This window comes from Erythranthe guttata, chromosome 8, assembly GCF_056151865.1.
Source record: "Erythranthe guttata isolate IM_541 chromosome 8, IM_541, whole genome shotgun sequence".
In the NCBI taxonomy this organism is placed as follows: Eukaryota; Viridiplantae; Streptophyta; class Magnoliopsida; order Lamiales; family Phrymaceae; genus Erythranthe; species Erythranthe guttata.
Genome location: NC_142540.1, coordinates 25,896,961 through 25,914,022, shown reverse-complemented (window position 1 = coordinate 25,914,022; position 17,062 = coordinate 25,896,961). Strand labels below are relative to the sequence as shown.

Sequence of the window (17,062 nt, the reverse complement as noted above, 5' to 3'; positions counted from 1 at the left end):
CTTCCGAGGTTGTTTGATTAGATTTACACTACAGTTGTTGGTAACTAAAATTATGGAGTTGGAGGAGGACAAGTCAAAGTGGAAATTATAATGGACTAATTGATAAGCTGAGCTGGTTCCCATATCATATATATATATATATATATGATTATTATTAACAAGTGGGGAGAACTCGTTTATTATGTCAAATTAGTGCTGCATTTTCTTCCCGCGCATGCTTTACTTTTCCTTCACATGCATTTCTGCCTGTTGTTTAAATTTTGTTATCTTTTCTAAATAACTAATTAATTAATCACTAATAAGTAATAAACTAACTAACAAATAAATGTCAAAACAAGACAACTTGGGAGAAGATATACAAATTATATACACAACCGGTGATTGCCACTTGGGAAACGCCAAAACATCCACTGGAAGTTGTTTACAAGGCACTGTTTATATATACATAACTTACCAGAAACCTTGCCTACACAAATTAAAATTTAATAAATAAAAAATCATTTACAAAATCACAACACCCCAGTATTCGATAAGCAAATACTCCAGCCCAAAGCATCATCACCAATGTTATCCAACACCTCGTCTCTGCATTGTCCATTCATCTTCGTCGTCGGTCTGCATCTTTGGCAAAAAAACCTAGCAGGAACACCTTCTGAATCCGGAATACCACAACACCTAGTGTGCTGCCATATACTACACACATCACACGCCAGCATTCTCTCACCATCATCATCTTTTGCACCACAAAGACAATCCACAATCCATCTCTCGTTTCCCCTTTCCATTCTATACCTACTCAAACCATTTTTTCCAAGAAACTGTCCCCTGATTCTTACAAATTCCATCGACCCTAACAAGAGCTTTATTTGTGTTGATTCATCGACACCACCATACCCAACTATCTCGTCAACTTGGAACCTTCTGAACATCAAGTAGACATCTTGGAAGGCCCTCATTGCTTCCTGCTTTAAGTCAGCTATGGTGGCATCAGGGGAGAGTACCAGTAACTCTGGCGGCGGATTATGGCTGTGTTCATCTGGGTGATGTTCCAACAGGTCAATTTCACATAGAACTTGCACTGCGTTTTCCTTCGGGACGGAGAGAAAATGTCCTGGGTGGTAGTCTTTCACAAACTGCTTGCAATCAAGAATTTGCATAGCAGAGCTAACTGCAAGATTCCTTTTCGCTGGAGCCACATGAAACACCAATGTCTCTGGACGAAGCATGCAATCGTAAAAATATTTAAGATCCCGCAAAAGACGTTCTTCTGATGGGTAGATTGCTAAGGGGAAATTGTTCAAATAGTTATTGCTCTGCGTGGTTGCACTTCCTAGCTCGAGTCTGAAGCAAATAGAACAAAAAAATATTAATAAATTACAATTCACGATACTAATAAAGAAGATAGCAAAATGATGCTAACCTGTACTCCATGGCGCCCGAATCAGAAGCGCATCGAGCACATACAACCATCCCTGGAGCTGCCTGTTTACCCTTGAGTTCTTTAAGGCAGTAATCCAAAAGCTCTGGAGTACCTACTCTGCAAACAGCACCTCTAAGGGCACGCCAACTCACCCAGGTGGACCCACTAACAGCGCGCAAAACCTTGAACATGGCACCTTCAACGCGTTTTATGTCATCTATAGTCCAAGAACACAAGGTTCTAGAATCATTGGTTCTGATTTTCTTGCGAGGAGATTCGTCAGACTTAAGAGGCGACTGGCTGCCATCGTGAATCAAACACATCAAGAAACAGAATAGATCTCTAAGGTTTACAAGCTCGCGCTCTGATATGGATTGATAAAACGAAATCAAATCCTGCAGGCGTGTTCGGGGCTTCCTTCCTTGAGATTGAAACAAAGACAAGGGCAAAGAGGCGAGGTTTCCAACAGCCATCTTGTAATCATCGAGGGTCAAACAGAAACTACCAGCACCAAACTGATAGCCCCAATCTCCGTACCATGGGTGGCCTTTGACAACAGCATGAAGCAATCGGAAATCCAGTCCATTCTTTTTCGAGACATCCATCACACTGACCTTCCTGCACATTCAAAGATGCCAAGAAGCTCAAGTTACAATCACATTGTGTAATACCAAAGAAACACAAATTTGAATATATATAAACCATTTTTTTAATTAAAAAAAATGGTATTTAATTACCTGACTCCCAGCATTCTGCAAAGCCGATCCCAAAAATTCATTATATGTCGTCCAGACAGTAAACTGGATCCACCTTCTCTGCCATTGACCCTGAGAAGATGCCCATGCCCATTGGCATGAATCACGCCATGTAACAGATGGGTAGTATTCTCAAGCTGTTGATACATCCAGTCCTCAACATCTTCCGTAGTCATCACATGGTTGCATGACTTGCACCTGGAGGAATTATTTGGAATAATGTTAATTCTCGTGTACAAATTCAAAAGTATCTGAAATATCACAAAGTTTTTCGATTGACGAATGATCTATACTCTTGACAATCTAAGATCCCAAAAATCATTTTCAAATGTCAAAGAAATAAAAGCCATTGAAACGATCATGAATAGACAAAAACCAAAAGAGATGATTGTTCCAACCTGGAATCAGTCATGTGAAGGGGATCACCACAGCCGGCACAAGTTTTATTGTAACCAGCGATAGAATTGCCATCTGCCTTTATTATGAAATGGTATCTCTTCGCACAAACGGGATTACTACTCCATCCTATTCATTCAGATTCCATAAACAATGAGTAAATTAGGTCAAGGTTAATTGTAATTAACCCCCAAAATTTAACCTCAGCCAGGATTGAAAGAAGGAATAAAAAAAAAAAAAAAAAAAAAAAGGAATCGCGTAATAATTACAAAAAGTCTAAGCATTATAACACGCTATTCCACGTCAGGACTAATTTGTGGATAACATAAGTCAATTACCAAAAGACATTTTAACCCCTCCTAGCAACCACGTGGACTACTGCTCAAATTTAATGAAATTTTTATAGTTGAGGGTAGTTCCGGAAAATCAAAAAATAGTCAACAAATATCACATGACAGAGTGGCCCACTTGTAAATTTCCAATTAATTAATTAATTTATTTAATTATATATATATTTTCTTATTTTCAAATTTAGCTCTCCTTTGATTTGGGTCCAACGAATTGAGTTTAACGTTACACCTATCACAAGATTAGATAGATCAGTCCCACTTCCAGCTTTGGAAATATCGATATCAACATGGCTTTCCTCAGAATTCTCGTATTAAATAAAATTAAAAAAAAACAATTTTTAAAATAAACTCACATAGGACACTAATACTGCGGGATATTTTGGTAAAATATTTGTCAACACCAAAATATGGGTTAGATTTTTTTTTTTAAATTCCTAGAAGATAATAACAACGCATCCTCCATAAAGATCCTAAAACTTAAAAACAAAAGGAGGTCAATTTCTTTAAAATATTTACCAATATTTTTTGGGAAATTAGAATTACAAAAAAAAAATAATAAAAAGACCGAGTTAGGCGGCTGACTCGGTGTTGAGAACTCACCAACGACACGGCACTGGTCGCAATAAACGGATCTAGATCTAGCGACGTCCTCCTCCACGACGTCGAGACAAACGACGGCGGGACCGCCGTCGTCTCCGGCGAGGTCTCCGACGCGGAAGAGGATCTGCCAAGTAAGAAGATGCGGGAAGAGCGATGAAGGAGGCGGCAGGAGCGCGTGCTTCGTGAGAAACGCCCTGACGGTTGTCCTGAACGGCTTGGAGGCCGCAGGCGAGGCTAAGTCGCCGGCGGTGGGGAACGTGAGGAAGTCACTGAGATCAGCAGTGACTCGCCTCTTAACCAGCCTCTTGGTGGGTCTTCCGTTCACCACCATGGTTTTTTTTACCTCAGATCTCGGCGCGTGGGGGTATATTTTGAAATACTCGCCTCCTACAAGATCTGGATCTACGACAGATCGGACGGTTGATTTTGAAAAAAATTAAGAGATTCACACAAATAATAATTAATCGGGAAAAAATAGTAGATTGAAGAAGAGAAGCAGGGAAAAACAAAAAAGAAAAAACCGTAGGGAAAACAGGAGAGAGGGAAGAAGAAGAGGGAAAAGCGGAACGTTTGTTTTGGGAGGCGCGTTTAGGGTTTGGTTGGTGTGGATATCGGGGCTTTTTTGTACTTTTATAATATTTTCCACAGTTTTTAATTTCCTCGATTTTCGTGTAAATTTGAAGTCTAATAATAAAGTTAGGAAAGTCGTTTGGGTTGGAATGGAAAACTTATAAGTCGGTCTATTAATTCTGTAAGCTTTTTAACTTTTCCTTTTTACATATATATGTAAATATTGGTATCAATAATTTATGGTTTTATTTTTGCAATTACAATATTTAAATTATTATATTTACTTGTACCTAGTTTTTTTATAAAATAAATTTTCACATTATTATAATTTATTTCATTGAGTAAATATCGGTCATAACTTATTATTATTATTATTATTATTATTATTATATCAGAGCATATAGAAGATGAAAAGAGTAGAGCCACGAAAATTATTGCGAAATTACATTATTGTAGTACTTCAATATGGAAAACTTAATGGGTAAGTCATTATTTAATAGAGTACTTAATTGACGAGAATGCCCTTGTCGAAACAAGTTTGAATAAAGGGAAGGGTGGAAGCTGTAATTGTGTGGAATTTAGAGGTCAAAAAAATAGAAAGGCGAAATTAGGGGTTGAGCTGTAATTGTTATAAATATATTTCTTTAAAAATTTAAAAATCAGGGCGGTGAAAGAAGGAGGACTTTAGAGTAAAAACACATCTTTATGGTTCTCAAGTCTTAACTATATAACTTTGAGTAAATTACAACCACTACCCTAAGGTATGGTCAAATTACAAAACCCCCCTCCTGTTTGGGTAATTACAACCACCATTAATTATAGGGCAAATGGCAAAAAGGCCCATCACATGGGACTTAAATGCATTTTAGTCCACAAAAAAAACAGTCTCTCAATTAAGCCCATCCCCTTGTCTTTAGTCTAAAATACCCTCAATAATATAATTCTTAACAATTTCACCCATTATGCTCTAACTTCCTTAATATTACACATTGACCCCGGATTTAAACAAATATATCACATTAACCCCCAAAACTTTTTTTTTTCAGAAAATAATTTTTTTTCTGAACAGTTTTTTTTCCGGCCAGATTCCGGCGTTGACCGCCGGAGACCGCCGGTCTCCGGCGTTGACTTTTTTTTTTTTTTTTTTTTTGAAATTTTTTTTTCCGGCCGGTCAACCACCGTTGACCGCCGGTCTCCGGCGTTGACTTTTTTTTTTTTTTTTTTTTTTTTTTTTTAATTGTTTTTTCTTAGAAAAAAAAAAATATTTTAATTAATATTACTGTCTTGAATACTAAATTACTGTCTCAGACAGTAATATTACTGTTTGAGACAGTAATATTATGAATATTATTTTTCCGAACAGTAATATTATTAATATTATTATCTAAGACAGTTAAATTACTGTTGGAGACAGTAATTTAACATCCAAGACAGTAGTATTAATTTAAATAAATTTTTTTTAAGGAAAAAAATTAAAAAAAAAAAAAAAAAAAAGTCAATTAACAGTTAAGTTACTGTCTCCGACAGTTAAATAACTGCTGGAGACAGTAATTTAGCAACGAATACAGTAATATTAATTAAAAATATTTTTTTTAAGAATAAAAAAGTCAATTAACAGTGAAATTACTGTCTCCGACAGTTAAATAACTGCTGGAGACAGTAATTTAGCAACGAATACAGTAATATTAATTAAAAATATTTTTTTTAAGAATAAAAAAGTCAATTAACAGTTAAATTACTGTCCCCGACAGTTAAATAACTGCTGGAGACAGTAATTTAGCAACGAATACAGTAATATTAATTAAAAATATTTTTTTAAGAATAAAAAAGTCAATTAACAGTTAAATTACCGTCTCCGACAGTTAAATAACTGCTGGAGACAGTAATTTAGCAACGAATACAGTAATATTAATTAAAATATTTTTGAAGAAAAAAAAAAAAAAAAACAGTCGATTAACAGTTAAATTACTGTCTCCGATAGTTAAATAGCTGCCGGAGACAGTAATTTAACAGCCAAGACAGTAAAATTAATTAAAATATTTTTTTTAAGAAAAAAAAAAAAAAAAAAAAAAAAAAAGTCAACGCCGGAAACCCGGCGGTCAACGGCCGTTGACCGACCGGAAAAAAATTTCAGGAAAACAAAATTCAAAAAAAAAAAAAAAAAAAAAAAAAAAAGTCAACGCCGGAGACCGGCGGTCTCCGGCGGTCAACGCCGGAATCTGGTCGGAAAAAAAATATTTCAGAAAAAAAATTATTTTCTGAAAAAAAAAAAAGTTTTGGGGGTTAATGTGATATATTTGTTAAAATCCGGGGTCAATATGTAATATTAAAGAAGTTAGAGCATAATGGGTGGAATTGATACGAATTAGGGTTAAAATTGGGGTCAAAATTGAAATTTGGGTTAAAATTGGTTAATTGATGAAATTGGGCTAAATTGGAGTGTAAATCATGAAATTGGAGTTAAATTGGGTTTCAAATGAATTGGGGGTAATTTTGGTATATATAAAGGGATTTTCCTTATTTGCAAATAAGTTTGAATGGGGTGGATTTATTTGAAAGACAAAAAAGTTGGATGTCCCTATTTTAATTAAGTGCCCTTGTCATGGGCCTATTTGCCATTACCCCTTAATTATAAATCTTCTTACACGTCCACTCTTGCGGTTTCAAATTTAGTGGAATTTTCGAGATTATATGGAATATTGTCACTTTTGTACCCGTTTTATCTCATTCGAATTAACTGTGAAATATGAAACGTATCCGGATTATTTCAACAAAATCAATTAATTTAATATAATAGATTAAAATTATTAAGTGCAAAATTAATTAGTTTAATTTAATTATTTGTAAAATAAAGTAAGAAGAAAGGGGAAGCAGATCATGGCGTCCAACAAGCACGATTAATCGTTGAGCCATGCATGATTGAATAAATGCAGAATAAGTAAACTATAACAAGAAATATTCAAATGGATTAGTTGGCTTCACTCCTCTTCCAACACTTGTGTATATATATCATCCCAATTAATAATAAATTAATATCAACTTTGGGATATTATATTATGATTGAAAAAATGTATGATTAATATTGATTACCAATTCCACATTTTATTTTATTTTATTTTTCTATGTGGAATTGGGGCGGTTCTGTAATTTATTAACATGTCATGGGCAATATTTGCAATTTTAATTTTTGGGTCAATGTCAAATAAACATATATACAGGAAATGACAAACCTCAGGTAACCGAATGTTTTGTCATGCTTTGCAAAGCAAGTTTTGATGCCTGTTTTCACTCAACCACAGTGTGATTAATCCCACTCTCACATGATTTTTCAATTTATTAATTCACCTGATTTCATCTACAATATTACCATTTAATTAGCAGTATACTTGAAGATAATAAACTTGAATAAATATATATTATTATTACTATTAATCCAAAAATATGGAGATTATAATTGGATCAATAATGCCTTTCATATTAGCCACCATACTAATAATTATCTCTTCAACGGAATTAATCGTCGCACAAACGGCTTTCACAGCTATGTTTGCGTTTGGAGATTCGTTAACCGATCCTGGTAACAACAATTACTTGAATTCATTAGCAAAGGCTAATTACATCCCTTACGGTGTCGACTTCTACCAAGGCCCTTCTGGCAGATTTTGCAACGGAAAAACCGTCGTAGATTATCTCGGTACGTAATTAAATTAACTATATGTATGTTGTTGACTATTAGTTTATGTTCTTGATTAATGATCTTGATTAATATTCGTTTATGTTGTTACGATCTTTTACGTACGTAGGAGAGATGATGGGAATTCCTGTGCTACCAGCTTACACAAGCCCTTTTGCTACTGGTCAAAACATTCTTAAAGGAGTCAACTATGCTTCTGCAGCTGGAGGGATTCTTCAAGAGACTGGACACAATCTTGTACTAATTCAATATATATAATAATAATAATGTTTATGTATATAATTATTATTTTTTATTTAAATATACATATATACGACTTAGATTATAAATGTGCACGCGTGGATCGCGACAGGGCGAAAGGTTCAGCTTATCGCAGCAAGTCGAAAACTTTGAGAACACGTTGAACGTGTTGAGGAGCCAAATGGAAGACGAAGAACTGAGCGATTATTTGGCTAAGGCATTGGTTGTACTATCACTTGGCAGTAATGACTACATCAATAATTATCTTCAACCTTCATTTTATACCACCAGTTATATCTATAACCCTAAAGACTACGCCGATCTTCTCGTTAACCGCTACACTAGGCAAATTCTGGCGAGTCTATATATATATATATATATATATATACTTCAATTCTTTTAATTTTTGTTGCTTACATAAAATAAAATAAATATATATTTAATTTAATTGGTGCTGCAGGCGATTCATAGCTTAGGACTAAGAAAATTCTTTATAGCTGGAATTGGACCGCTGGGGTGCATCCCTAATCAGCTAGCAACAGGTGCACCTGGACCAGGAAAGTGTGTGGACTACACGAACGAAGTCGTTACAATGTTCAATGAGAGGCTTCAATCACTTGTGGATGAGCTCAACAACAAGTATAACAACGAATCCATTTTCGCTTACGGCAATAGTTTTGGGGCAGTTGTGGATATACTCAACAATGCCAGGGCTTATGGTAATAATTAATTTATAATCCAATATATGATATATCTTCATTCATTTTTACGTCATAAAAAAAAAACGTTTGCGCGCATGCAGGATTTAGGGTGACGGACAAAGGGTGTTGCGGGATAGGAAGAAACAAAGGGCAAGTGACATGCCTTCCGTTATCGGTGCCATGCATTAAGAGAAACGAGTATGTGTTTTGGGATGCCTTTCATCCAACACAAGCTGTCAACCAAATTTTGGCTGATAGGGCTTTTTCTGGCTCCATATTTTACACCTATCCACTTAATATACAACAGATGGCCCTGCTTTAATTTAATTTAAATTAATGCAGTTCAATATGTTCTTGTTTATTGTTTATGCAAGAAAAAAATAAAAATAAAGTGTGCATCTTAAGACATCAGTAAACCAATATCAAAGTAGAAGAGGACTTTGCATGTGATAGTTCTGATTTATTTTGCTTTGCTTATTAATCAATTAATGTTAATCACTCCATCTGATATATATATCCATACTAATTTTCATTTTAAGTTGTAACAAAATGTAACTTATATTTACGACTGACCCGTAAACAAAATTTCCAATATAATTAAGTTTTAAATGTATATTTTTGGTACTATATTCAATAAACGAAAGACTTTCTCGTTGTGTAGTAACGCCGTTCATGTACGCAGTTCTGATTCCGTGTCTTTGAAATGCCAAGCTCCTCAAATTCACACAATTTGTTTATAAGATATGTAAGAATATAATTATAGTTAAAAGCAAATTATTTTAATCTAATACATAAATACAATCAATGCCAATTATAGAGTACAAAATGTACAAGAAAATTAATGCTAATTAATTTCCACACAACAGTGCAACATGGGCAGTTAGAGCCCAAACCAAACAACGTTAATACATTATGATTTATTTATGGGGTTTATAGAAGAACATTTCTCCTATTTAAGGGATTAAGTTAATATAACGCTATTCCCAAGCACCCGAAAAGAAATAAAAGAGAAAAATAGGATGAAAATGTAAATAAAAGAAGTATTATTTGCTAGCGTTGCGTGCGCGGCCGCTCTTCTATTCCCAATATACCTCTCTGGTTCTGGATCGAAATAATATCTATCGTTCAAGCATCACTCCTCAACTCTATCTCTCTCGCTCTCTCTGCCGGCCGTACTTGTGTCGGCTTGATAATCGTAATATAGATACCTAGGAATCAGTTTATTTTCCTTCAACCAACAATATGGAGCCGCCGGCAGCTGAAGGAGGCGGTGTTGATGGTGGCGGCGCTGTTGGACCAAGGCGGCAGCCGCAACCACAACAGGGCATGGGGCAGATGCTGACTGGTGTTATTAGGGTAGCAGTGTTCTGGTACTTCGCCTCCAAATTCTTCGGACCTAAGCGATCACCTGCTGAATCCTCTCACCAGATCTCAAATCTGTTTCAAAAAGGGGAACCTTTGGTCAGTAATTTCTTCTTCTCTATTTCTTTTATATCTGAGTTTATTTTCACATTAAAGATATGTATAGATACCTATATATTAGGGGCAGAAAGTCAATCTATCATCTATGTCTTATGGTTTACTGAAACATCAAGTCTTGTGACTTGTTCATGCTTTTTAGTGTTCTTTGATTAAATTTGGTTCTCAGCATGGATCATTCAATTCCTAAGTGTTCGTATTATGTAGATTAACTTTTAAAACTGATATTGAGGAAAATATTTACTCAAGTGCATCAAAAACCTTGAGATGCTGTTTTTGAGGGTTCTTCTCAAACCAAGATTTTGAAGGTCACTGTCAATCTTGATTTATGTCATTGTTTGTCCTCAACTTGGAACTACCTTGTTTTTTGTCAGGATATGTGGTTATACCTTTCCGAGCACGAGAACTTTAGTGAATTTGGCGATGAACGAGCCCTCGTTTGGCAGGAGACAAATATACCTTACGCAGTTTGGACTGCAGAGAGTAGCAGAACCCTATCTTTGAAGTACCATCCTTCTGAGGTATTGTTTCTTGTGTTAAGTTCTGTTTATTTTACTGAGGATCATTTTAAATTTATTGATTCTCATATTTTACTTAATGTGTTAACTGATTCTTAGGCTTTAAAGAACAATGGAAGTCTTTATGCTCACACATTCTTTGCTAGGTCTGGCTATCTGCCAGATCCCAAGGATCCTGAGTACAAGCCATTGGCTACTTTTGGGCGGACTCACCGTGAGATTATCCTAACTTATTTATTTTGTTCATCCTTGTCATTGGCCATTGTGGTATTGTCGGTGTCTAAAAGCTAATAAGCCTTTTTCTTCTGTGTACAGCTGTTGTGATATATTTGCCCAAAGCAAAGGCTGATAAGAAGAAGAGTCTGCTGGACTCAACAGACCCCAGCAGTGATGTAACGGTTTCTGAGGTATCTAGTCTTTTATTGTTTATTTACTGATGCATGTTCTGCATTCTCATTATGAGATTTAGTGTGAGTTTTCCAATATTGCACTGTTTAAATGTTGAACTTCTTAGTTCTTCTGTCACAGTGTTTAGTATTGTCATTATGAATAAATTATGTTTGCTTTAGATAGCCGAAGATGCCCAAGTTGATGAGAAAGAGCATGGACCGGTTGAATGGATTTCATATTGGAAGCCGAATATTACAATAAATCTGGTTGATGATTTCACAAGGTATAATTATCTAAACATCCATTCTGATATGATATCGTACTATTTAGTTTGGTATTACTATTGCAACTCGTCTGAAAACTTCCAAGTGATGTAAAAATTGCATGGCAGTGTTTTTAACTTTTTTTGGTTTGTTGTAACCAAAGGTCCACCCAATTTGGTTTTCTCAAGCCAAAATCATTTTAAATCAGTCATACGTGGAATTGTAGCAAATACTGTGGCTCAGTTTCACATAAACTAAATTAGTGGGAATTGCTTTCTAACTTGGGTTGTGTTGTGGGTTTTAATATACACCAGATTGATACACCTGGAGATAATAATAGCTGTTTTATCCTTTGTCCATGCGGAGCCGGCATCTTTGCACCTATCTAGATGGCCTTGTTGGATGGGTTCATTAGAGAAAATTAGGTGGTTCTATTTTATATTAGATGGGTTCTTTAACAACAGCACCTAGAAAATTTCTCTGCAGTATGTAATTTTAATTGAAAGGGAAGTAGAATTTCATGTGCTAAGTCAGTCTTCCATGCTTCACATATCCAGTCTTTTCTAGGTCGTTTGTATTAGCTGCAAGTGGAATAGTAGGAAAATATTTCGAACAAACTGGTTCATATGCAAATGCATCTTTCTGAGGAGGTGATTGCTTTATCACAATGATCAACTTCTATACATGACTATCTGATCGACTACTGCTCTCTTGATGACTTTGATGTTGATTCATATACGATGGCTTGTGTGAATTAGTTTTATGAGGCTGCAGTTTTTGTTGTCAAGTCTTCCTTAATTTTGTGGTTGATAAGATCACTATTTTGGCAAATGTGCTAATGTTTTTTTTTCCTTTTCCGGCAGATATTCTCAAAATGCAGTACCCCCAAATGTTGCTCCTTGTATCCTTGAGAGAATGTCTGAATATTTTGTTCCCCCTTCTTTTCTGAACCTGTGCATCTCTTAATGCCATGTTAGAATAGGACATCCATGATGTAGAATATAAAAAAGCCAGAAGATAGACGGTATATATTTTAGAAAAGTCAGACGAAAATATTATTGTTTGATCCCACTCTTATATAGGGATGGAAAAGAGTCATAACAAGGAAATAAGTCTTCCGAAAATAGCTGCATATCTTGTAACCATAGATATACACAAGCAACTTAACATATTATCTAACAGGGTTCTCGTTCTTCTTGTTCGTCAATGGAATGCAGTTTGGTTTACAGTCTACCTTTACTTTCTTCTAAAGCTTCCACTACACTTCTAAATACTCATAGTTGATGATTATATGCCATAGTTACTGTTTGCTGCTTCAAACTGGCTTCTTTTTATACCCCGAAGGCATTGTCTGAGGGGTATTGCGGCGGGGAGGGTAGTATTAGGTCGTCAAGGGTTCAAGTCCCTTTGGGTGCGGTTTGTAGGCCATGTTATAAGGCCAATTAAAAAAAAAAACTGGCTTTGTTTTGTTTTGACGTGTGATACACGATTTGCTTATCAATGTACATCATTTTCGTGCCATGCTGGTTTTCTCTTTCCAAGGATCAAACGTGTACCTAGAGTGATATAATCGCAATTGGTTAATTACAAAATAAGATTAATCATATCAGTGTTAATATTCCAGAACACATTGTTTCTCTTACTTGCCTGTTTCTAGTTTTGGAATACACTTCCAATGAAACTTTGATTTGTATCACTTAGTGAGTGTTTCCATTGAAATCTGGGACCTTCTCGGCTTTCATTTTTATAATATTCGCATTGTATCTTTAAATTGGATGGTTGTTTCTTTTTCTGCAACTAACTCATCATCTGGCTGACGTAACTTTGCACTATTTGTACCTTGACTTGAATTCTAAGATATAAATATTGAGCCCGTTACGGGAAATTACTACCCGACCATCTACTTCAATGAGTTTTGGTTACTTCGGGATAAGTTAATACCAGTAAATGAGACTGTGAATGAATTGACACTGAATCTGGAGGTTGGACCCATTAGCATGACAAAATGGCAGCTATTCCTACAGATTGACCAGTCATTCCAGATTCATAGGAGTTACGGAAGTATGATCGAAGGTGAAGCTGATGGACTTAAGGTATGTTCTGTTCTCTATGTTATGGGTTATCTTTGACTTGAAGTGCTTGGTTATATATTATATCTGAAAATGCACATAGAGTTCAGTGGAAGAAACTTTCCAGAGCCTAAGTCCTACAGTTGTTTCTAAAATTGCCAAAGTGAGGTCTTTGTTGTAAGGATGTTGAATAACTCGAATATCAAGGCAACTTTTCTCAGCAAAATCAACGAAATGTTTGTGTAGAAGATTGTCACTCTGTATGCAAAGTAGTTCGTCTTCTCTTGAAGTATAGAATACATGCTCGTACCATTCAATCTTACGCTGTACTCCTGTTTGGAGTTTGTAACAATGAGATGGTTTCGGTTATAAGAACATAATGTTCTGATGATATGCTTTTGGTTTTATTTGAAGCTGTAACTTTTCCAACATTTGTACATGAATGTTTTAAATGGAATCCTAATCATTTGGGTTTTTAACAGAGAGTTTTCCTGGAAGGAAATCCTATCCTTTTGGCGATTACCATGGTCGTTTCAGTATTTCACTCGCTATTTGACATGTTGGCTTTTAAGAATGGTAATGACATTTTCTATCACATTATGTGCACTTAAGGAAACTTACTTTTGTACCAACTTCTAAAATTCTAGTTTGATTGCAGATATTCAGTTTTGGAATAAAAACAAGTCTATGGAAGGATTATCCGCGAAATCTGTTGTGGTGAATTTCATTTGTCAGTTTATCATCTTTCTCTATCTGCTTGATAATGAAACTTCATGGATGATACTTTCGAGTTCTGGTATTGGTTGCTGCATTGAGTTCTGGAAAATAGGGAAAGCCATGCACATTGAGGTATAACTTTAAAGTGTATAGTGAAGCTCCGTCAGAACTATATGACGTTGAGTTGTAGATATTGTATTCTCTTATTACTAATGTTGTATCGGAACTTTCAAATTTAATTTTCTTTTCTCCAGATTGACAGATCTGGTAGGATACCAATGTTGAGGTTCCGTGACCGTGATTCATATTCTAGAAACAAAACAAAGGAATATGATGATCTTGCAATGAAGTACTTGTCATATGTTCTCCTCTTTCTTGCCGTCTGTTTCGCTGTTTACTCTCTGAAGTATGAACGCCACAAGAGCTGGTACTCTTGGATCCTCTCATCCCTTACAAGCTGCGTCTACATGTTTGGTTAGCATCTTGATCCTGTTCTTCCCCTCCCCACTTGCTTTCTTTTCCTCTCTCTTACTATTTGCTTGTTATAACTTCATCAATAAAAACATAGGTACAGCACTAACACTCCAAGTACTGGCCTAGATCTTGGATTTCTAACTTTCTCTAAATCATTTGGACTTTGCTTGTTAATATCTATACCCTCCTATCCAGCATGGATTTGCTATTTTTCTTGGTACAGCCGAACTCTAATGATACATTGTCAGAAATAGTTCAGTTTTGATGATATTGTTGGATTACCAATTATAGACTAAAAGTTGAAATTTTAGGAAGCATGGATGCTATGAGTTGTTTTACCTCATTCAGAAAGGAATCAGCGAAATAATTAAAAACAAATTTGGGTTATATATTCCATACATCTCTTTTTCATGATAGACTCTAAAAATGCTTCAATGGTATCAAAATAGTTCCAGACGGAGTTAGAGTTGTGTTATTCTAACAATCAGCTATTCCCTTATCTGTCATCATAAATCATTATAGGCTTAGAAACATAACCATATTTTGTTTTCTTTGCTACAGGTTTTATTATGATGTGCCCCCAGCTATTCATCAATTATAAGCTAAAGTCTGTTGCCCATTTACCTTGGAGGCAGATGACATACAAATTTCTGAACACAATTATTGACGACCTCTTTGCATTTGTTATCAAGATGCCGACGCTACATCGACTTTCTGTCTTCCGTGATGGTGAGTTGTGGAAAGGAAACTGTTTACTTATATTTTAATACATCTGAATCGATGCATAGTCATATTTACGAAGTACATTATAGTTTATGTCGCTAACTTGTCAATGCAAGTCTTTTATATCCGAAGACAGGTGTTGCCACTCAAGTTAGTATGAGATGCTAATTTGATTAAGATTGAACATTTAAAGAAGGCTATTTTGATTAACTTGTCAATGCAAGTCTTATCATCGTATTCATGTTATGGGGGGTGTCTTTATTCAGTCGTATTTTCCTATGTTTATAACCTTTCAACCTTTGGTTGTGCAGATCTGATATTTTTGATATATATTTATCAACGATGGATCTATCCGGTGGACAAGAAACGAGTAAATGAATTTGGTTTCGGTGGAGAGGTTGATGATAAACCAACAATTGCGGGTGCAGATGCATCGGAAGAAAAAGAAGAAGACAAGAAAACTAACTGAGCTAATCGATAGCGTATAACTCCAAACAGTTTAGTTATTGGATTGAAGTTTGGTTTTCTTTGTCATAATTATCTTATAAGATAAATTCAGTTTTGTTTTTGACCTATCAATGTATATTATTATTGAGCAGACTTACATTACAGGTAGGTAAGGACCTCTGTTAAGATTGAGAAGTGAGCAGAGAGAGTAATCTAGTATAATCAGAATTCATTCATGCTACTGTTCTCTTGTTTTTTCTGAACCTTGACAAAACATTTCTTGATCTGATAATTTCGTTTTGATTTTTATTCCAAATTCATGATTCAGATCACCTACCTGTAATGTAAGTCTGTGAATTATGTGACTGTTGGTTCAACTACTTGCAGGTTTTGATTATTTTGTGGTTTAAATTCAGGACAGTTACTCTAATCCATGTACATTTATACTTCTCTTGGAGAAAATGTTTTTGTTTGATTTAATAAGTAACTTGGTGGAGTTTTAATCCAACCGTGCATGAATCGAGTTCGAGTAATTTGATTATTTGTGCATATTTATCATTTTATTCTTATTCTAGTAAAATCGTAATAAATTAATAACCTCGTTTAACTATAACATATTAAAAATAATTTTGCTCAATTAATAGATTTAGCTGGTCCGAACTATATTAGTTTATAGGTGTTTAATTGTATATTAAGCTAGCGGAGCTACATAGATTATCAAATTGAATATATGATTTGGTCCGGTAAATAATTGAATTACATAAATTTTATGTAAAAATATTTGAAAGGAGGGAGGTGGGTGTGATTATCCAAACAAGAGGTTTTTTTTTCTCGTAATTTGGCCATACCTTAATTTGCCCTTAAATTAATGAAACAAGTTCGAATAAGGTTTTAATTATCCAAAGTTTTTGAAGAATTTAATTATCTAAAGTTGAGAATTGAATAATTTAATTTTGATATGTATAATTGAGCCAACCCAATGGGCCTACGATTTCTTTACCTATTAGGCCACGAACCCAATATTGAAGATCATTATCACCGAGGCCCAATCACCTTCAAGTAAGGTTTGGGCCCGACAATGTCAATTAAGGTATAAATAAAGATTTGAACTCACTCATTAAGGTACGTCCTATTAACTGAGCAATACTACATGTATTCTCTGGACAATTTTCACTATCCGCACGTCTGACTTGAGCGTCGGAGGGGTTTCCGCCAGATCAACCCCGGACATAGTTTACGTGCTCGTGAGCCAGTGA

The 17,062-nt window shown here is 35.2% G+C and overlaps 3 protein-coding genes across 3 annotated transcripts; 2 read left to right on the top strand and 1 right to left on the bottom strand.

The window, feature by feature from the left end:
- Positions 1–343: 343 nt before the first annotated feature.
- LOC105965304 (RING/FYVE/PHD zinc finger superfamily protein) lies at positions 344–4,273 on the bottom strand. The gene is made up of 5 exons (XM_012989840.2): positions 3,522–4,273; positions 2,574–2,700; positions 2,158–2,373; positions 1,421–2,038; positions 344–1,341 (listed from the first exon to the last, which is right to left on the bottom strand). The coding sequence occupies exons 1-5, from the start codon at positions 3,850–3,852 to the stop codon at positions 510–512; spliced, it is 2,124 nt and encodes a 707-aa protein (XP_012845294.1). The 5' UTR covers positions 3,853–4,273; the 3' UTR covers positions 344–509.
- Positions 4,274–7,456: 3,183 nt separating this feature from the next.
- Positions 7,457–9,134, top strand: LOC105965003 (GDSL esterase/lipase At5g08460). Its single transcript, XM_088822595.1, has 5 exons — positions 7,457–7,785; positions 7,895–8,022; positions 8,138–8,380; positions 8,486–8,744; positions 8,828–9,134. The coding sequence occupies exons 1-5, from the start codon at positions 7,533–7,535 to the stop codon at positions 9,046–9,048; spliced, it is 1,104 nt and encodes a 367-aa protein (XP_088678721.1). The 5' UTR covers positions 7,457–7,532; the 3' UTR covers positions 9,049–9,134.
- Positions 9,135–9,689: 555 nt separating this feature from the next.
- Positions 9,690–16,099, top strand: LOC105965303 (uncharacterized). Its single transcript, XM_012989839.2, has 12 exons — positions 9,690–10,187; positions 10,580–10,726; positions 10,823–10,937; positions 11,039–11,130; positions 11,293–11,396; positions 12,240–12,277; positions 13,234–13,469; positions 13,928–14,021; positions 14,104–14,294; positions 14,417–14,636; positions 15,198–15,365; positions 15,671–16,099. The coding sequence occupies exons 1-12, from the start codon at positions 9,969–9,971 to the stop codon at positions 15,826–15,828; spliced, it is 1,782 nt and encodes a 593-aa protein (XP_012845293.2). The 5' UTR covers positions 9,690–9,968; the 3' UTR covers positions 15,829–16,099.
- The last annotated feature ends 963 nt before the right edge of the window (positions 16,100–17,062 follow it).